Source organism: Cricetulus griseus, chromosome 2, assembly GCF_003668045.3.
Source record: "Cricetulus griseus strain 17A/GY chromosome 2, alternate assembly CriGri-PICRH-1.0, whole genome shotgun sequence".
Lineage (NCBI taxonomy): Eukaryota > Metazoa > Chordata > Mammalia > Rodentia > Cricetidae > Cricetulus > Cricetulus griseus.
The window spans coordinates 48,698,280-48,720,510 of record NC_048595.1 but is presented as its reverse complement, the minus strand read 5'-3'; the positions used below and the strand labels follow the sequence as shown (position 1 = coordinate 48,720,510).

The 22,231-nt window shown below is 42.7% G+C and overlaps 1 protein-coding gene across 1 annotated transcript in view; it reads left to right on the top strand.

Annotated features, from left to right (window-relative positions):
• The window catches only part of Cachd1 (cache domain containing 1), a 220,339-nt gene that overhangs the window by 139,717 nt on the left and 58,391 nt on the right, over positions 1–22,231 (top strand). Inside the window, exon 5 of the mRNA XM_027400500.2 lies at positions 20,449–20,575. Within this exon, the coding sequence (XP_027256301.1) occupies positions 20,449–20,575 (127 nt within the window). The remainder of the gene's footprint in view (positions 1–20,448; positions 20,576–22,231) is intronic.

Here is a 22,231-nt window from a genome sequence, read left to right as displayed (position 1 = left end):
TGACTTGGAGATGAGGTATAGGGATCTCTGATGTTTGGGGTTCTAAGACTCATCCCTTGTATGCAAGGGCTCATTGACGAGATCTGAATTCATGGGGCATAACTGAAGGAAAGCATTCATGAGCATAACTGAAGGAAAGGGATTTTCTTTGTGCTCAAAAATTGTACAAAGTCCACTGTGGCTGTGGAAGGGTGAAGGGGCCTAGGGGATAGAATAGGATATTAGGTCAGATAGTTCTGGGCCCATTCCCTGATATCCTTGCTTCACTGGCCATTATAAGGATTCAGCTCTTGCTCTCAATGCAGTAGAGGGCCTATTGAGGCCTGGGTAGCATGTGCGAGTATCACACAAGAATAAAGTAGACTCTCTGGTAAGAGTAAAGACACTCAAGGAGAAGGGTCTCCTAGACAGCTGAATATACAAATCCGGAGTCTAGGGACAGGGACAGAATAGAGATTTAAATTTGGAATTCATTGTGTCTATGTGGCACCTGTGTCATGGGACACTATAATCATGTAGAAGGCTCTTAAGGTAGAAAAGAATTCCAGAGATGGAGTCTTGGGGTTCCTTGTCACCTTAGAGGACTCTGAGAAAGAAGCAATCAGGAAAGAAATTAGAAAAGGGACAGTCAGTCCAGGGGTGAGTGGGGGTTGGGAGTCAAGCATATCTTCCTGAAGTAAGTGACAAGGCATTCAAGACAGACAAAGAGAGCAGCTGTGTTGAGCTTCCCCCATAGGGCAACAGTTAGAAAGACAGACAGTATTTAATGACAGGACAGGAGTTTGTGGGGAGGGATGGTAGAGTAGGATGAAAGGCTGGTCCTGGGAGGTCTCAGGCTTTCGGGATTGAGGCAGAGGAGCTGTAGATAGTTGAATACATATGTGAACTCCTGAGGTTTGCTTAGAAAAAAAAACATGGTGGAGGGCTTTAAGCATAAAGGGGATATTTTAAGTTGAGAGAAATTGTAGCACATTTGGGTCTGGTGTGGCAAAGAAGAGTTGGAAATAAGAGTCTCCTCTGTGTGATGTAGGAGATGGGGAAGCAAAGACAGTTCCCTGTCGAAAGAAGAGGAAGGAAAAGAAGGTAGAGCGATAGATTATCAGAGGGTCTGGAACTCCAGGTGTTCCCTTCCAAGTGATGCTTTCTTATTATGAGCTGGATCACTGAGTGGGAATCAGATCAGAGTGAAGAGCTCATCTTTTGCTCTGTGATTACCTTCTTTTACTGGGGCTAGAGTACAACTCCGCCACATAAACCATCAGTCATCTCTGCAAGTGCTGGGGTGTAACTCAGTAGTAGCCAAGTGCCTGCCATGTTCCAGGCACTTGGTGGATGGAGCCTCAGCATTATAAACGATTTTTTTTTTAAGGGAAAAGGATTCCTACAAAATGCTGTTTCCTTTCACTATTTGTTGTCAAGGGGTGGGTAAAAGGGTCAGATAATTAAGGTGGGGATGGCTGAAGTAAATTGGATGTAGCTAAAGGCCAGATCTTAAACTCTGGTCATTCTTAGAATGCCTCAAGTAGAACCTACTGCCTGGCAAGAGTTGTTCTCAGCATGGTTGGCACAGCTCAATTTACAAGCAGCTTTCGGCAATATTTAGGTATTTAAGCACTGGCTTGCTTGCATTTGAAGTTTTGTGACATTCTACCAGGCGGTGGCTGCGTCCCAAAGTCCACATACTTGAGCACTTACTTGTAATGTGAGAGGTGTGGTAGAGGGTGAAGGGCGACCTCAGAGTTCCCCCTTTTCCTCTCTCTGCAGCCCAAGCCCCTTTTCGGGGCAGAATTAATGTGCTCTGTAGGGTATCACATGTCTGATATTTACATCTGTAAGATGTCCAGCCCCAGGCCCTTTCAGACTGTATATAATCCATCAATGGACTCCTAATTGATAACACAGTTTCAGATTGCCTTTCAGACTAGCTGGAAATAGGCTCACATAAATTATAAACCATTCTTAGATTTATTTATCCAAAACTAGGTCATATATCCCTCCATCCAACACATATGTGCATTCTTTTCCTCAAAACAACCCTTGCCAGATCCCTACTTTCAAAATTGACTGCTTGTCCCTGATTCCATCCAAATAACTGAAGTTTGACAGCACATGTGTTATATTATGGTGCTTTCCTGCTTTTATCTTTAGGTTCTCACTCTTTTTTTTTTTTTTTCTCTTAAATTCCTGCTGAGCTATTTTCTTGTGCATGGCCTGATAGCTAAAGAGAGTTATGTGAAGAGTCCAAGGAAAGTTGTCTCTTACTCTCTTGAATTATGCAACTGAGTGGAGAGTGGAAGTAGGCGTTGGTCTTTCTTAATGAATGTAAAGAGCATTTGAAGTTGCAAACGCCCCTCTTGGTAACCTTGCAGTCTTCATTGACATACAGGATTGCCAGGATGGGACGGGCATCAAGAAGTCAGTAGAGGTAAATGCTGCAGGAGGTACAGGTGGGTCCAAGAGGCTGTAGACTCTCCTCACTTTGCTGACTTCAGTGCTTCTTTCAATGGTCAATGACCATGACTCCTGTGTCCTCTAGGCTTTTCTCTGGCCTTTCCAATGCAGATGGCCCCTAGCTCCCAATGGCTTGACTTACACTCTTTTTGTTGTTGTTGTTTGTTTGTTTGTTTGTTTTTGTTTGGTGATACTACAGAGTCTAAATGCATTCAGAAAAAAACGCCCTTGAAATTGGTGTCTTTTTTTTTCTGGTAGCAATGTGCAGTGCGATGGTCTCTCCTCCTGCTGGACAGTGACAAAGAGCTGCCTTGCCCAGCTAGTCTGGCACTTGCTGCCAGAAGCAAACAGCATGAATTCTACCTTTACAGAGTTCCTGAGCTAGAGTGTTAAGGAGGGTAGGCATATTAATTGCATTTTTGGTATGTAGTCAGCTTACAGTGGGTTTGTTGAGACATGCCCCATCATAAATCAAGAAGCATCTATACCATAAAAATTGCCTGTTGGATAACCATTAACAGGGGTTCAGTCTCCACCATAATAAATAAATAAATTAATACCAGCCAGTCAATCAGGTATTTATAAAAGAGTGGTTATAACTGGGTCATTTGACTTCCTTGAAGAACCTTTGATGCTGATTTCCATAGTGAGTGCACAAGAGTATATTCCTAGGAGCAGTGTATAAGTGTTCCTCTCTGGGGCTGGAGAGATGACTCAGTTGTAAGAGCACTGGATGCAATTGCCAGCACCCACATGACACCTCACAACCATCTGTAACTCCAGCTCCAGGGCCTCTGACTCCCTCTTCTGAACTTTGAGGGCAGCATGCACACATATAGTGAACAGATGTATACAAACAAAAAAATCCATGTACATGAAATAAATCTAAAAAGAAAAGGTTATGAGATCTCGTCAATTAAAAAATGTTCTTTCCCCACATCCTAACCAGCATTTGTTTTATTTTCTTGATGATAGCCATTCTAAGTGGGGTAAGACATAATTTAAAGCAGTTTTAATTTGCATTTCTCTGGTGGCTGAGGATGTTGTGCACTTTTTCAAATATTTAGTCCTCTTAATTGCCACATTGGCAGTGACATGCCTCCTATTGTCCTCTTTTTGTTGAAGGGAAAATTTAACTCTGACTCTAAGCATCTTCACTCTCTTCTCTCTTCCAGTGTTTTCACTCTGTTTCTTCTCTCTCTCCCATAGTCTTCTCTCTCCTTTTCTTCTCTCTTTCATAGTCTTCTCTCTCCTTTTATTCTCTTTTCCAGTGTCTTCACTCTGCTTTCTTCTCTCTTCTCTGATGTCTTCACCCTCCTTTCTCTTTTCTATTGCTCCTGATATAACAAAAGATCACTACCTCCTCTCTAAAGGAACAATTACTGTTAACACCTCCCAAGATGTTTGGGTTCTGTTTCCTCTTTCAAGACATCTTGCACACATACTGAATGTTTTGAAAACACTTGCTCAAGCTTCCCTTTTCAGATTTCTTAGATGCCCCCCCTTCCAAGCTGGGTGGGGGACCTTTCACCCTCACCTTCAGCCCCTTCTTCCAAGGACCTGTGGTCTCCAGCCTTAGCCAGTCCCTCTCAAGTCTTTGAACCTGTCAGTACCTTCAGTTCCTGTCACTCCTCGGTACTTTTGTTCCTGATACTAGTTCTGCCTGTAAGACAAGGTGTATCCACTGTCATATGTAAAACAGCCCTTGGTTCTGAAGGACCCCACTTCTTTGCCACCTTGTGTGACACTCCTGGCTGAGTGAGGTTTGTGTAGCTGTAGCATGTTTGGTTTCCCAGGAAGTCAACTGGAGGTATAGAGGAGCAGCTGAAGAGGAAAAAGAAGGGAAGCAGAATTGTGTTGTGTGGGAAGGTTAGCATCTTTATAGTCACAGCAGTTCCTTTTGCCAACCCTAGGGCATCTTGGCAGTCAGAGTGCCCTTCAAAGTTCTGCTGCTTAAGCTGCCACTTTTTTCTTAGAACTTTACTCTAGTGTTTGTTCTTACTAAAGGATGTTAAGTTTTTATGATGGATATCTCCTTGACTCTGTTCTTTTTGTATGTTCAGTACCCAGTGCAATGCCCTTCCTATAACAGCACCCAGTGCAATACCTTTCCAATAGCAGTAACCCAATGCAATATCTTTCCTATAACAAGTACATAAAGTAATCCTTATTGAATGGAAGGAGCTAGGATTGTCTGTGTCCCTGTTTCCTCATCTTTATAGTAGATATCATAGTTACTGTTCTATTGCTATAAAGGGACACCATGACCAAGGCAGGTTATAGAAGTATTTAATTGGAAGCTTGCTTACAGTTTCAGAGGGTAAGTCGTGGCCATCGTGGCAGGGAGTGTGGCAATAGGCAGGCAGCCATGACAATGGAACAGTAGCTAAGAACTTATATCCTGGCAGTAGGCAGAGAGAGAAGGAGACTGGGCCTGGCATGGCTTTTTGAACCTTAAAGCTCACCCCCACCTCCTCCTCCTCCAACAAGGCCACACCTCCTATTCCTTCCTAAGCAGTGCACCAATTGGGAACCAAACATTCAAATATATGAGCCTAGAGGAGGGCATTCTTTTTATTTGTGTAATTTTGGAGACAGGGTTTCTCTTTGAAACAGTCCTGGAACTCTGTTTGTATACCAGGCTGGCCTCAAACTCAGAGATTCACCTGCCTCTGCCTCCCAAGTGCTGGGATTAAAAGCTTGACCCACCATCGCCCAGCTAGGAGGCCATTCTTACTCAAACCACCATGGTAGGATAACCAAGGCTTTTGAAGAACCTCAGTGGGGAATTCCTGTGATTTCCTGTCAGGTAGTACTTGTTTCCAAGGCTTACCAGAAAACCTGCACAGAAAAATGTCCCCACTATCTATGTAAACGTGACACAAATTACACAGAGTAATCAAATTCACAAAATACACTCAAGAAAATCCATTGTTTCTTTATCTTACTCTTCATATAGATCCCATCCTGTAGATAACAATCCAGAGAAGTCAGCTCATAGAAACTAAAATTAGCAAGTGGCTAACCATTGTGTCCCAGCTAATGGCCTACCTACCCTAGAATGCCAACGATGAAAAGTTTCTCCATCTCTCCCCATGGCCTGACAATTGAAATTCCTTGTGTGTGATACCAAGGTCTCCCTACTCACCCCCATCTCTCTGACCCATTTTTCAAAACTCAGTTAAGAGCAGCTTTGTTACCTAAGCCTGAGATCCAGAAATAGCCTCAGTCCCTACCGCCACAACCCCTGCTCGCCCTCCCCCGCACTCCTTTGTAAGACTTCTCATGGATGAGACATCAGAGTTTGTGACCTCAGAGAACTCACATTCTCGTGTGTGTGTGTGTGTGTGTGTGTGTGTGTGTGTGTGTGTGTGTGTGTGTGTGTGTGTGTATTGATATTGTTGGGAAAGAGGACAGGAGAAAAACCCACAGTCAAGAACAAAGCCTGGGGCATGTGACTCAGGATCCATGTCTGAATAGCATCTTAAAAGATAACCAGAATTATCCAGGTGATGGTGAAGAGCTTGTGACATGTTCTAGAAGCTAAAGCATGTGCAGCCAATATGGATCATTGTTTCTAGGGTTGGCTGAGCCATATTTTAATAGATTATATCAAGGGAGTTTAGATTAGGTTTATTATTATCATTACTACTACTATATTTTTATCTTTGAAGCCAAGCAGCTGCAGACTTAAGTGGGGGAAGGTGGAAACTTTGTGGAAAATGAGAAGGAAAAACTAGATGTAGACAATTAAACTGACCTTGGAAGGGAACTGGGCAGTACTAGAAGATGGACAGACTCAGGGGAGACTTCTCTTTAAGGTTGCTTGACTAAAAAAAAAGGAGAATCTGGGACAAGTGAAGATACAGGAGATCCCACTAATGCTAACTAGTGAGGGTTTTTTGTTTTTTGTTTTTACGTTAATCTAGGAAAACTAAGGAACCAGATGAGATAACAGAGTATACTGTCGGATTTTTTTTTTCCCCAAACATAGCTAAACCCTAGAGTCTCAATAGGTAGTTTGTTTAAAACAAACAAAAACCACTGTAAGCGTCCCAACCCCAGGGATTCAGAACATTGGCATGGTAGAGGTTGGGACCCTATAGTTTTCAGAAATTGGTTGTGGCAATCAGCCAGGCCTGAGAACTAGATTTCTGTCACTTTTATTCCTCCCTTGAATGCATAGAGAACGACCCTTGCTTTAGGGTCCTTTGGGAGTCTACATGGGAATGGAAGGAAGAAGAATGGACATTTCTGATTTGGGACTGACACCAAACTTACCATAGTTCTCCAAGTCTCAGATGAGTTAAGGACAGACTGCTTTGTTGTTGTTGTTTCTTTGATTATATAATTATCTGGAACAAACCCCAAACTTAGAATGGAATCAGGTTTGAGTATGTGGTTTTTTTGGTATTAGGTTAAAATATATGAGAGGAGATGGAAAAGGATCACAGAGTTGACTAGGCCCTCCTGTAGGCAGCCCACATTAATTGGGCTTTAGTTAGAATGATCTGTGGAGAAGAATGATCTTTGGGCTCCATGGTGTGAGTCCCATTCAGAGTTCAAGGCTGAACTCACTTTTGGCTTTTCCTGAACCAATCAGCTCTAAATGAGAATAAAGGAATTTCTTCAGTCAACCTCAATATTCTGTCTCTTCCTAGCAACTGTCTACTTGGAACTTTAACCCCTCCATGTTTTGGTTTCTAGAATGGATAAATAAAACCTACCTCATAGGGTTGTTGGATAAAAGAACTGACATATCATATGCAAAAGAATTACTAAGTACCCATACATAGTCAGGCACTTGGTATACTTACCCTCCTAGAGCTGCATAGGCAGAACTCAGGTCCCTAACGTAGACCATCTAGAGTGAGTGGTCCAACAGTACTCTGATGTCAGGAGTTGGGGCTGGAGAGGTGTGATTAGGTTTAATGACAATGACAGAAGCTTTATTAAGAGTCCTCGAAATGTTAGTTTGTTTTATTACTTTCCAAAATGTTTGCAGTTTCACAAGCTGTTACTGAGTCATGCTATGTAAATTCTGGTCTGCCTAGGAAGCCCGAGCATTCTTGTGTCTCTGAGCAGTGTGCTGAAGACAGCTCTTCTATTTGGCCAGAGGTGAGGGGCAGGAGCTTGGTGGATTTGACTGGGTGGTGTAGAGTAAGTATCAGAAAACCTAGAGTCTAGGTGGGAGACGAGCTTTCCACTCTTAGTTCTTTTTGTATTTATTGCTGTCAGGTAATATCATTGAACAGACAAAAGTTATAGCCTAACTCTTGAGTGTTTTGTAATCCATGTTTTTTCCTAATCCATTGAAAATTGATAGGAAGGAATTAGGGCAGGGCTGGTTTTGTTTTAGCTACAGAGAGTGATGGTAGAAAACCCAGTTAAATGGAATAGTCAAATATAAAGGAGCTATCTGAGGGCCAGAGAATCTGGGCTCCACATGTTACAGTGATTTATAGAAAGTTACTACTGTCTATGCTGGTGACGCTTGAGACTCAGTAAATGGGAAATAAGGAACACCTGAAAAGAAGAAGGTGCAATTTTTCACTGCTCATCTGACAACAGTTTGAATGCTGTGGTTAAAAAAACAAAAACAAGAAAAACCCAGCTGGGTATGGTGGTGCACACCTTTAATCTCACACTTGGAGGCCAAGGCAGGTAGATCTCTCTGAATTTGAGGCCAGCATCGTCTACAGAGTGAGTTCCAGTACAGCCAGAGCTGCCTAACAGAGAGACCCTGTGTCAAAAACACCAAAAAAAAAAAAAAAAAAAAAAAAGAAGAAAAGAAAAGAAAAGAAAAACCATTGTCTATTTCAAAATGGGTTGTCTTTGCTTAGAATTGCATAGCCCTGTAAAAGGAAGATGTCAACTTTGTGAAAGTCCTTACACAGCTAGTGACAGAGTCAATAGTTTTCTGGAAGACATATTTCCACTTCATGATCATTTTTTGTTTGCATTTTGTAGTGCGAAAATCAAGTAGCTCTTGCATTCAGGATCCTTGTCAGGTAGGATGCCTTGCACAAGAAGGTGCTAGCATAGGGGGAAGCACTGGAGACCCCACCCAGCCTGCTTCTCTCCACTGAACCCTCTCGCCCGTGTTCACACTGCTGCAAGCAGTAAAGCTGCCCTTCATTTGACTCACATGAGCAAGATTCGGTAAATATGTGAAAGGCAGGAGGAAGGAAACACTTGTATGTGTCTCTATCTGCTTGTATCTCTCTCCTTCTCCTATTTACACAGCCACCAATATTCAATAGTAGTGCTCTACTCTAAGGATTTGAACTAATCCTAATTAGCTCCTAAGGGCTCCCCTACTGGACCCGTAGCTGGATTGAATTTCTATAGTCACATGGCACAATGGGGATTGAATTTCAACACAGGAACTCTTGGGAGAGTCGCTCAAACTAATGCAGGAAGGAAGCTATTGTAAAGAGATACTCATGCCCCTCCCTTTGAATCTAAGACTATTGAAGCAATAGACCCCAAGAAATTGGAATCTCCCCAGTAATCTCATGCTAGATCCTGGTACCAGCCTGGAGAGCTTGTCTCCTGGAAAGAGATATAGCACAGCACTAACAGCTGACCAGACAATTCGCTGAAGAGATGATCCAAGATAAAGATGATATGGGGGACCACACCTTGACATGGACTGCTTAACCATGTGTACCCTTTGCCTTCTATTTAAAGCTAAATGTCATGTTAGGAGCCAGAAGATGAGCCTGGGAAAGTCACTGGGCTTCTTGTTCCTCCTCCCAAAGGACCACATTGAATCTCCTATTATGTCTTTTACTTATTACTATGGTTATTTAATGGACCTATTGAAGATAGCCAAACCTAGTTTGTTAGGGCTGTCAGGGGCTAGACTCTGACCATAACTATGTTAACAAAACTACTTCCAAATTGTAACAAAAACCTACTACTAAACCCTTCTTAATTCATCAGTAAATAAGTGTCTGTATTGCTGTGAACCTGTCTGTATTTTGAAAACTGTCTCTTTGAGATAGAAATGTGGATTTCTGTCTAGCTTGAAGTTGATTTCCCAACACTGAACTTACAATTTTTATTTTAAAAAAATTAATAGTTCATAATTTGTATGTGTATGAGTGTTTTCCTACATGTATGTCTCTGTACCACATTTGTACCGTGTCCTCAGAGGCCAGAAGGTGGAGAGTCCTCTGAGACTGGAATTACAGATGGTTGTAGGCGGCCTTGTGGATGCTGGGAATTGAACTCAGGTCCTCCGAAAGAGTAGCAGAGGTATCTCTCCAATTCCTCCCAGAAGTTCCCAACACACAGTCAAAGGCAAATTTGAAAGAAAAATTTTAGGAGTAAGTACAAATGGTACTGGCCTCTGCTGTTCTATCCAAATACTTCTTGTCCCTGTGCTTGGTCCCTGCTTTTTCAGACTTTGTGTGTTACTTCTGTAATTACCTTGTTTCTTCATGAGATGAGAACACACTTCTTCATGTGAGACCACAGCCTGCGATGGCTCCCACAATCTAACAGCTGGGATTTAATCATCTCCATCTTGCTCATCTAAATATTTTAATTAGATATTTTAATATAGCTGGTACATTGACCACGGATATACATCTCAATCACTAGAAAGTGAAAATACTAATCTTTTCTCCCTTTTTCATTTCTCCCCCACATTCTACATAGTTTTTGAAAAGTAGCTGGAAAATCATATTATTTATTTGCAGCAGGGTCTCGCCGTGTAGCCCTGACTGGCCTAGAACTTGTAGAGATCTGCTTACTTCTGCCTCCCAAGTGCTGGTGTTAAAGCTGTATGCTACCACCCCAGCTGGAAATGTGTTCTTTTGTAAGTTTACAGTCTCTAGCTTACAGTGGTCCAACTTGCTGGTTTTGGACTCTCTGGTGGTGCAAAAAGGGCAATCCATTCTGGAGAAATCATGCCTTGGACTTTAAATTTGTATCTTTTCCTGGACTGTGGATACGTAGCATAAAACATAATGCTGGGCAGCAGCAGGGGCGGGCAGATGCTCCATCAGCTGATGATCCTAAGAGTACATAGTCCATATGCTATAGAGTGTACTATACTGCCAGGGCCTTCACATCCCATCTCATTTCCATGCAGTGAATATCTGTGATATTTTCAACACTTTATCTTGATTGTACCCAACAATAGGCTAATACAGTTGTTCTCAGTACATTCAAGATAGGCTCATCTTGATTGTAGGCCATGAATGCATTGTAGCTTAGCATATTTTCAGTTTGTGGCAGGTTTGTAGGCTAACCTGGTTGTAAGTCGAGCACCAGGATTTCCCTCCCGTTAATCATCATGATTTGCCTCTTTTCCCTTTTGGCTTCTAAAGGGAATTTGTGAATACCTTTTCCAAAGCCATCACTTTACAGTTGAAATGGCTGGAATCTCACAGGGGACAGAAGTGAGGCACTTAGACAAGCCACAGATGTCATGTTCTAACGTGTTTACTTTAAAAAAGGAATTAAAAAAAATGCCTGCGGAAGGCTCTGGGAATATGACAGACAAACTGATTCAGGATCCTGCTCTAGTGTCATTCACAGCTCTTCAGAGTGGGCAACACTCACGGACCAGCTATAAAAATGGCACATAGAATGTTAGCAGGTTTTCCTGAGAAGCACAGTATTGGCTATGAGGATTCTGACTGACCATCATCAGGCAATGGCTGTGACAAGTTGAAATTTAAGGCAAAATTTGAAGGATAAGGATGAACTGACTGGATGGAGGAAAGTGGTGTCCAGGCCTAAGATGACCTTGGAAGAGGGCAATGGCACGTTAGTGGGGGTAAAAGCATTGGGTCTTGATGTACAGTGCAATATGTGGAGGACAGGAGGAGACTGGAGGAAGGGCGGGGCAGGTTAGCCAGGGCCTTTCAGAGTTTGGATTCAATAGTAGATGCAAGACCGTGGGAAACCTTTGAAAGCAGGGTGTGCTGTACATCTCAGAAAGATGCTTTTGAATCCTTCCCGGAGAGGAAGTTTAAGGTCAGATGGTTTGCCAGACTTAAAAGATGGGGCCTAATCCTGTGGCTTCTTATTTTTGGTCCATTCTGTGTTATCAGAGTCGTCTTATAAGAAGTAAGTACCAGCATGAATTAAATAGAAGTATAATAGAGAATTGGGCCTGTGCCCAAACTTCTTCCTTAGTCTTCCCCAAGTTAGTGATGAAAGGAGGTAAGACTCACATCACTAACCTGTGGTAAACTCCCAGAAGGATTAAGATCTGTCTATTGTATAGCTTCTCAGTCACGTAAAAACTCTCTCTCTTATCTCAACTGCTTTAGTTATTGTCTAATGTTGCCTTGAGCTGTGTGTGCTGCGATTCTTTATCAAGCTTTCTAGGCCACAGCTGTGTCTATGCTATCTTCCCACTAAGCCAGCCCCTGTCGGTCAGTGGCAAACCATGTTGTTGGCTTCCAGCTAGTACAGTTCAGCAGTTTGTTTCTTCTTGTCTTATTTCTTACTTCAATTATAAAATCTTTTTTTATATCATTAATTTATCTACTGTTACGGTAAATCTTTCTGCCAAAAGCCGCCGAGCCCCACAGCCACGTGTGTGCTTTACGCCAGCTGCCTGCCCGAGTTAGGGCCAAATGAATACACAGAAACTTGTATTAGGTTCAAATGCTGCGTGGCCAATGACTAGGATTCTCATCTGTTAGCTCAGTCTTAACTATCATAAACCTATATATTTTATAAGACTTATCTTATCGGACGCCTTATTGGCATCCCTCCTTGCTGGTGGCTCACATCCCACCACTGGAGTAGGAGCAGAGGGGTAAAGGGACCCTTCCTGTTTCTCCTTCGCTTAAATATGAGTCTCCTTGCTATGTCACTTCCTGCCTGGATCACCACTTCTCTACTACATTTCCCAGAATCCTCTTTGACTCCTATTCCTGTCTAACGTGCTGTCTCACTGGCCAAACAGTATTTTATTTAACAATCAATAAGATAAACATACACAGAAGTACTTCCCTCATCAATTTACATCCTACATTTACCAACTATACAACTTATATTAAGAAATACCTCAACTTATATTAATAAATACATGCATGAATTTATTCTGCTTATAGAGAAATACCTAGCATACATTCTATCTGATGATTACTAATTCAAAAAATGTTTCCTTTAGCTTCACCTATCTTTTCTTTGTCTTAGTTTGTATTATTTTTAAGATTTAAAATGTGTGTGTGTCTCTCTCTCTCTCTCTCTCTCTCTCTCTCTGTGTGTGTGTGTGTGTGTGTGTGTGTGTGTCTGTGTCTGTGTCTGTGTCTGTGTCTGTCTGTGAATGCAGGTGCCTTCAGAATCCAGAGCTGGAGTTAGAGGCTGTTGTGATGTGCGTGCTGGGGACCCAACTCAGGTCCTTTGGGGGGTGGGGAACAGTACATGCTCTACACCACTGAATCATCTCTCCAGCCCATCTTAATTTGTTTTGTTTTTGTAATTTTCTCACTATGTAGCCCAGGCTAGCTTCGAGCTCGGGTTCTTGTTTTCTCTATCTCCCACACGACAGGGACAGTCTCGTAGTTCTTGATTTACACAAATGCTGCAGTGTCCTGGAAAGAACAAAGGATTTAGACCCAGGCATTTTCCAGGTCTAGTAATGGTCTCCCCCTTGGGTCCTTGAGTAAGTTGCTGTTGCCTCTGTCAATGGGGGTTAAGAGGTCATGCTCACAGGTTCATCATGGAAACTGAAACGTCTGTGCGAAATAACAAACATTTTTACTGTTCCATTAGCAAAATAGCTCAATTGAAGTATAATTAATATCCAATAAATCTCATGTTTAACTCACACAATTTGTATATTTCACATGAGTAAGCGCCCCCCACCCCATTATCCCATGATAAGCTTTTAATCTCTCCATTTACCTGTCAATTTTATGTTTTGTTTGCTTGTTTGTTTAGGGACCATTTTTTGTTTGTTGTAAATAAAGCTTTTCTCTTATTTTTGAGATTATAATTCATCATTTATCCTTTGCTTTTCCTCCCTCCAAACCCTCCCATATACTCCACCTTGCTCTCTTTCACATGGTGTGTGTGTTTGTGTGTGTGTGTGTGTGTGTGTGTGTGTGTGTGTGTGTATTGCTAAATATAACCTGCTCAGTCTGAAATTGTCAGAGCTGATCATTTGGTATAAGATAACAAATTGGTGTGCTCTTCCTGAAGACTATTTCTTCCAATTCTCAGCATTCCTTAATTTCTTACAGTCCTTTATGTAGGGTTGAGGCCCTGTGGGCTTTCGTCTGTCCACTTTGGCATACCTGTTGTCGTCATTGTTCAGCTTACATTAAGACAGTCATGTTGGTGAGACTTCATGGTGTGTAGCTTCTGATGATAGCAGGAATCACAATCTCACAGCAAACCCCCTAACCCTCAGGTTCTTACAGTCTTTTGCCTCTTCTTCCTCAGTGTTCCCTGGGCCTTGGATGTGATAATGTTTTCTAGATGTATCCAGTAGGACTGTATTTCACAACCCTGCATTTTGAGTGGTTGTGTTTTTCTGTAGTGGTCTCCACCTGTTGCAAAGAGAAGTTTCCTTGATGACGGTTGAAGATTATACTTATCTTTGAGTACAGGGAAAAAGTTTAGAACGCAGTTAGGGATGGTGTTGGTTTAAGTAATAGTTGTAGGTTTTCCTCAAGATCCATGACTTCACTAGCCCTGATTGATTAACTAGGTTTCTAGTATCAGAGATGGTTTCTCTCTTGTTAAGTGGGTCTTAAGGACAATTAGAGAGCTGTTGGTTACTGCCAATGCATGCATGCCACTGCTGCATCCTTGGGGACATGGTGCTATGCTGCTGTTGTGGTGATTTATCAGTGTCTTAACTGGGTAGGATTGTTGGTTGCTTCTCTCCATTGGAAGTTACATTACACCTTCTGGTACCATGAAAGCTAGTCCTCAGAAAAGAGGCATTCATTCATTCTAGTGCACAGCCTTCTGGGCCCTGTTTCTGAAGTGCATGGTGTCTTCAGCAATAGGGATGTCTTATTAAAGTTGCTATTGCTGTGATGAAACACTATGACCAAAGCAACTTGGGGAGGAAAGGGTTTATTTGGCTTATACTTCCATATCACTGCTCATCATAGGAAAGCCAGGACAGAAACTCAAACAGGGAAGGAAACTGGAGGCAGTAGCTCATACAGAGGCCATGCGTGGGGTATTGCTTACTGGCTTACTCATTATGCCTTACTCAGTCTGCTTTCTTATAGAACCCAGGACTACCAGCCCAGGGATGGCACCACTCACAATGGGTTGGAGCCTATCCCATCAATCACTCATTAAGAAAATTCCTTTCAGCAGGATCTTATGTAGACATTTTCTCAATTGAGGTTCCTTCCTTTCAGATAACTCTAGCTTGTGTCAAGTTAACATAAAACTAGCCAGTCCAGGGGATAACCAAGGGCAACAGCAATAGACTTTATATTTGGGGAGTCTCTTGTATAACCCTGCCAATAACTCAAAAGAGGGCTTCTCATGCTTGGTATTGGTTCTTCATAGGGAGTAGTTGGCTCTTGGAGGGAACATGTTTAGCCTAGATGAGAAAATTTCATTTAAACTATATATGTACATTTACACATAGAACTACATATATTTCGGGTTGTTTATTTATTTTTGAGATTAATAGTAGTATGTGGTGGTTTTATTTGCAAACTTTCTGGACAAAGAAGTCTATGCATAGAGGAGGGAGTGGCTGACTTCATGAAGCCTATTTACAATGGTCAATGCTTCCAAATATTCCATAGTCAGAATATTTAATTTATTTTGGCTTTACCATTAGGAAAGAGTGAGCTTTTAGAATTTATACAACAGAGTGTAGAACGTGTCAACCTCTGTACTACAGGCAGTTCTCAAAGAACGTGTTCTGAGTGTGGATGGAATAGGGAGCCAGCCCTCCAGGATCTTAGATCTAGGAACATAGAGTCTACAGTTTACCTTAACAACAGTCATGTGATTGTAAGGGTCAAAAGATAACTCCCTCCCCCCATCCCCGGGACTTCAGAGCACACTGTATCTTCAAGCATGGGTATCAACTTCAGTGAGGAATATTGATTTATTGCCACCTTCATTTGTGTGTGTGTGTGTGTGTGTGTGTGTGTGTGTGTGTGTGTGTGTGTGTGTGTTAGGTGTGTGGAACGATACAGACAGATACAAACATGCCTGTTAGTGGTTTGAAGCCAAATACCATGCATCCTGGGCCAATAGTTTGGTCCCAGTTTTTTCCTGGACATTTTCCAACACCCTTGAGGAAAGAGAAAGGAGTATGTAGGGCCCTGTGTTGAGTTAGACATCACCTCAATTGGCCAGAGCATGTAACTGGTACAAGAATGTTGGGGAGCCCCTCTGGGTTGCTGGCACAGTTGATAAATCTTCTGCACCTCTGCATCTAGGCCAGAGAGGGGCCTGCTTTGCTGCGCATGCTCCATGTTGATGGATTACTTCTAGGTCCTGGGAGTCTCGTTACCTTCATATTCATCCAGATAATAGATGAAAAATAATCATATGCCATAGGACTCCCAAGGAGGAGAACTTGAGAACCCTTGCCTGCTGCACTCAGTGCAAGAATGATTACGAGGATCCAGAATGATCTTTTGTGGTGAGACTAAATGTATCACGAACTGTATGACTTCTGATTTATTTTTAAAACATTCCTGGTCTCATTGGCTCCCTTTTAATAGTTTCCTAGAGCCTGTTTATTGTTACAGATGTTACTTTTAAATGAGGTCATCGAGCTCTCCTTAACTTCCAAAGGCAGCATTTGCCTTTTTATTGCAAGGGTTGGCAGGGCTTGCCTGAAGAACAGTGCACATATGAGATCAAGGTTAAGGCTTCAGACCCCAGGAGGCGAGGAGAGAAGAAGCCTCTCTGATTTTCCACACACTCCGCATCAGCCAGACACCACCAGAGAGCATGCTCACTCCATCCTCGGGATGACCTTTACAAGGGCAAATTGCCTGCCAAGAGGCAGGAGTCAGACATCATGATCTCAGATTGGCCTGAGTCATGTGCCCTTCTTGTTCAAAGTAAAACCTCAGGCATGTCACAAAACCTCTCTGAGCCCATTTCCTTATGTGTCTTAGAGATAAGAATTTTTATTGCTTAGATTTGGGCTCTTTGGCAAATATGTTGAGGTGATGGGGGAATGAAAAGCTGATAGTTGCTAAAAATATACTTGTTTGGAAATGCATCAAATCCTGCATGTAGCATATTTTGCATGACTTTGGGGGAGAACCACTGACAAAATATGGCTTGCCACTGATTTTTGTATTAAATGGCAAAAAGTCATCAGCACAGAGCTCATGTTGGGCAACCTCTGCTCCATGCTGCTAGACTGGAATCTTGTTTTCCTTTACATAAAAATGATCCTAGGTACCCCTGGACATATACTCCTGGAAGGATACTAACTGACCAGCAGCACTGTGTGACTTTTTAAAGGTACAATCACATGTCATCCCAGCATGGTATTCAAAAGTGAATTTCACTGTAAGATGAGAAGTTTACTGATCGACTTTGTGGTCTTTCCTTTGTGGTTTGAGTGTTTCCAGTGACAGGTGGGGACATCTCTGATGCCAGACTGTGTCTCTACATGCCAGCAGGAAAGATGAAACTGACAATTTTAACATTGATATTGTGTTGTATTTTAATTGCTGTCTTGTTTGTTAACTCAGTCCTTGGAGAACATATTGCCAGTGGCAGGAAGATGTATGCAGAGTAGATAAAACTTTAAACAGGAGAAACCACATTCAGAAAGAGCCTAGAGTCCAGTAGATTTTACTCTGGATTCTATTTGTTCATGGTCCCTACAGATGATATGTGCTTAAGTCCTCTACCCTATGCACAGATGATATGTGCTTATACACTGATTTCTATGATACACCAGAGAGCTGTCCTTGGCCTCTGGCTTCCTGTCTTGTTAAGTCAGCATTCACAAGTTGATACCACTACTCTGTTCTCATGTCCCCATCCTTCCACACAGATTGCATCTTGAGATGCTGTTTTAAGCAAGCCCAAATGCAAAAATCCACTGTGGTGTATACAGGACACCTTGCATTACATATGGTAGGTGGGAGGTACTCTCATTCCGTGCTTGTTGTCAACAGCATCTCATAACTTGGTAGATCTTTCTTATCCTTGGATAGCACCCCTAAACCACATCTAAGCTGGTCATCAGATATTATGCTAATTAGTTAGTAAAGGGTTCAGCATATATTTCTGATCTCCCTCAATTAGTTTGTCCTAGGCAAGACACACCTTGCTTCTTTTGATCTCTTGCCTTCCATCCCTCCAAGCAATTCCATGCTCATGACAGGCCAAGAACAAATGGAGAAGAGTCGATCAAAGTCTAGTGGACATCAGGATCATAGATACAACAGTGACCTGAGAGCTGAAGCAAGAGCTTCCTGTGTCAGATAGGAATTCAGTGCAGCCAGCATCCTGAAGGGTCCTGTCGGCCAAGACACAGGGCTGAGTGCTAAAGAGACAGAGCAGACCAGCAACTTGACTTCTTCACGAAGGTCTGGAAGAAAGGAAAGCCTTCATGTGGTTGTCTTGGTATACCTTTGAATTTCCATGTACTATTGCCCCCACTATTGCCCTGCCAGTCTTCACATCTCCATCTCAAAACATTAATAGCCCTTGATGTTAAGTATGGCATACAAGCATAATATTGTAATTAGCTCTCCTCTTTGTTTTTGATACTGAATTGTTGACTGAAAAAAATCTGAGAGTCAGAGAGCCGTGTTTGAGACACCTCCACCTGCCAGATGTGGATATACTTATAGTCAAGAAATACTTGCCAGATACTGTGTATCCATGGCCCCGGGATCCAGAGGGACAAGGCCACATTACTGCTTGTATGCACTTGAAATTGTAACTGGAGGGGAAAGTATATGAGCTTTGCTTACACAAATAGGTACAGTGTGGAAATAAAATCAAATTTTGCTGGACTTATGAAAACGCAGTGAACCATCTTTAAGCTCTTGTTTCCTTACTTGCAACATAGAAATCAGACCACATATTGTATTTGACCGTGCACCTGTTAAATGCAATACCTTGAGAGCTACTATAGAGATGATGTCTACCATTGTTGTCAGAGTCATGTCTCAACTAGAGAAACAAATCCATTTCTGGGCCACGTGGGCATCCAGATCTGTGTGTACTCAGAGCTGTGTGTGTGCTGGCTAGATCACACCTCAGGTGTGAGCAGTGAGATCCTGCTCACTGCCTTTTCCCACCCTCCTTCCTCCACTGCGCTGCTTTGAGCTCTGTTTCTATCTCTCGTTCTGCTGGCGTAATGGTAAATGCAGAAAGATGGGTTTTTGCACCTCTTGATGGATGGTGCAGTGCTTGAAGCTGTGATCTATGCATAGTCAAATGTGCAGTGAAGTATTGTGTCATTATGGAAGAGAGTGGAAAGGTATAATAGCTCAAAGAAGGGAGGGGATTCTGATTGGGGAAGAGCAAAACAGCTCTTGGAAGCTAGGTATGATGATAGACACCAGTAACCCCAGCATTCAGGAGCTGAGATGGAAGGATCGAGAGTTCAAGGACAGCCCGCCCAAACTTAATGGTGAATTTGATGAGAGCCTAGATTACATAGCAAGATCTTGCCCAAAATAATAATAATAACAACAACAACATAAAAGAATTTGAGAGCTAGAGGATATGTCAGTGAAAACCGCACTTGGCAGTAAAAGCATGAGGACTGGAGGCAGAATCCCCAGAGCCCACATAAACCCAAGCACAGTATCATGCATCTACAGTCTAGGTGAGAAGAGAGGTAAAGACTGGGACCCCAGGAAGCTCTCAGAACGGCTAGCCTGGTGTACACAGTGGCAAACAACAAAAAGGGGACCTTGTTTCAAAACAAGGCAAAAGGCAAGAACCAGCACTCGAGGTTGTTTTCTGACTTTTACACAGGAACCCTAGCACGTGTTCACAGTATATCACATACATGCACGCACACACACCCACAGATTGATTTTTTTTTTTTTTGAGACAGGGTTTCTCGGTAGCCCTGGCTGCCCAGGACATCACTCTATAGACCAGGCTAGCCTTGAACACAGAGATTCACCTGCCTCTGCCTCCCAAGTGCTGGAATTAAAGGCGTACACAACCACCACCCAGACCACAGATTTATTTTTAAAAGTAGAACAAAATTTAAAAGCCCAAGAGGTTGTGAGACAGGGTGTTCACAGGTGGGTAGCACTGGGGCTGAGGGGCTGCTGAGTATGATCCATGGTAGGGACACAGCTATGCAGGAAGTCAGATAGTGCAGCATGATTTAAACCCAGGAGCCAAGACACCAAGGTCTCGGTCCCCACTGCAGTTTTTTGACTGATGGTTTAAGCATATTTCTCAACTCCAAAGCAAGAATAGTAATATCACCCACATGCTAGCATTGCCTTATGAATGAGACGTCATGAAGAAAAAGCAGGCCTCTGTGTCAGCTCTTGAGACGTGCAATCAATTTACCATTCACCAAGAAAAGGAGTTCCAAAATGACATGGTTCTGGCCCTTCAAATACCATCTGTGCTGTTTCCATTAGTGCAAAGTGATACTAGTGAAGGCAAGGTCAAAGTCACATGTCTAGTCCCTGGAGACAAGGTCTGTTAGCAGTTTCCATGGTTAGAGAATGGACCTCACACCAGCGAGTCTACTCTAGCCCAACAGGGACCAGCCCCATGAGAAGAAATATTAGTGCAGATGAATCTTTTTACACTGGAAAAATAACCGGGGACATAGAATGTCACCCTACCATGTGAAGAATAACAACAGCTCCTCTTAAGTGAAACGCCATGCTTCCTAGTCACAGGATGTGTTTTTTAAGGGGTGGAAAGAAAATGTTTTGTAGAAAATTTACACCCTTCTATTTGATGGGATTTCTTCTTACTACTCGAAGTTTATGCAAAACAGATGCCTGAGGAGCCATGCACGCACTCACCTGTGGGCTCTGGTTATATTTCATTTTCTTCCTTTTCCAGTTCTTGCAGACAACCTGAAATCCAACCCTGGGATCAAGTGGCAGTATTTCAGCTCAGAAGAAGGCATTTTCACTGTCTTCCCAGCACACAAGTTCCGGTGTAAGGGCAGCTATGAGCATCGCAGTCGGTATGCTGACTTCCTGCAGTGGTCATTTCTTGCTGATGGCGATCTGCATGGTGGGGTGGGCTGTGACTCTGGTTAGAGGGTTTCAACCTCAGCAGTGAGTTCCACACACGGTTCTGCACCAAGCAGTTCAGAGACTTTTTCCTTGCTTGGAAAACAATGTCTACATTTGACACATAGGGATGTGTGTGCCTGCTCTAGGGCAAGATGATGGTAAAGCCCAGAGCTTCCCAACAGCTATCTACCACACCAAGCAAAGCTGTGGAGAGGAAATGCAATTGCTTGCTGCATTTACTGTTCTGTACTATGAACATCTTTGTTGAAATAGACGTGATAGCATCTTCTCCACAGCTGCACCCTAGAGCATAACAATGTAATTGCAGGAAAGTTTGTGGCTGACTTTCCTTTCTGAGATAATGTGTTTAGTTTACACTTCTAAAGTTTGCATGCACACTTCAGCTACTGTGCACAAAGCTTGTGAACAAAGGTCACCATTATCCTGCCTTTCTCACACCAAAAAGTCTAGGTTGTGCCATGTAGCCAGAGGCAAAGGAGTGGTGAGGTCAGTTGTAAAACAAGGCTCATCAGTTTACAGAAGCCCCTAGACAAAGATGGACTCCTTTGAGCCTCAGCAGGTTCCTTTAGGTTGTGTCAGGTGTTCAGTGCCTGGAAGGGAGTGCGAGATGCCCAATCTCCATGGCAGTCTCCAAACAGTCACCGTAGTATCCCTTCATCCTTCCTTCACTTGTATCCAGAATTTTCCCAAAGCGCGCACGGGGGGAGGGGGAGGGTGGGGAATTACTATTTGTTTTTATTTGTATGTTTTTTTTTTTTTCATCCTTCCCTAGATATTCTGTTATAGTTACATGCCAGGGAGACTGGCCAAGAAATCATGACTTTGTTGTCTAGTTCAGTGGTTCTCAACATCCCTGATGCTGGGACCGTTTAATATAGTTCATTTGTGGTGACACCCCCAACTAATAAAATTACTTTTGTTGCTACTTTCATAACTGTAGTTTTGCTACTGTTTTGAATCATAATGTGAATATCTTGGTTTCCAATGGTCTTAGGTAACCCCAGTGAAAGGATCTGTCAATACACCCGCAGCCAAAGGGTCGAAACACAGGTTGAGAACCACTGGACTAGTTGGGGGAGAAAGGCTGGCATCTGCCCCTAAGGAAACCCAGCTTGTGGGAGGGAGGGCAGGGCCTCATCACTATTCAGCTTTCACCTGCAAGTTCTAACTCGAGCCTGCCTATATCTTTGGCTGCGTGACCATGTTTCCCTCCTCATAGATGCCAGCCCTACCTCTTAACTTGTCTTAACTGGTTGCCTTTACAAACTCTCTACAACCTATGGAAGACTCCAGTGGGTTTCAGAGCATAGCACTGTGAGAAAGGGACCAGTCAATCTCTGAGATTTGCCTCCCAGTCTATCTATGTAACATAGAGGGCTATTTATACATCCTACTAAAGCTGCTTTAGATAAAACTGCTGGGCTTTTCATTGGGTGAATTCGGTTAGGATGAAGGCGGTATATCATTTTAAGGAAAATCCTCTCCTCTAGTTAGAACACACATTTGCATGCATGTGTGCACACAGGCACACACACACACACACACACACACACACACACACCATGGAACATTTGACCTGGTGT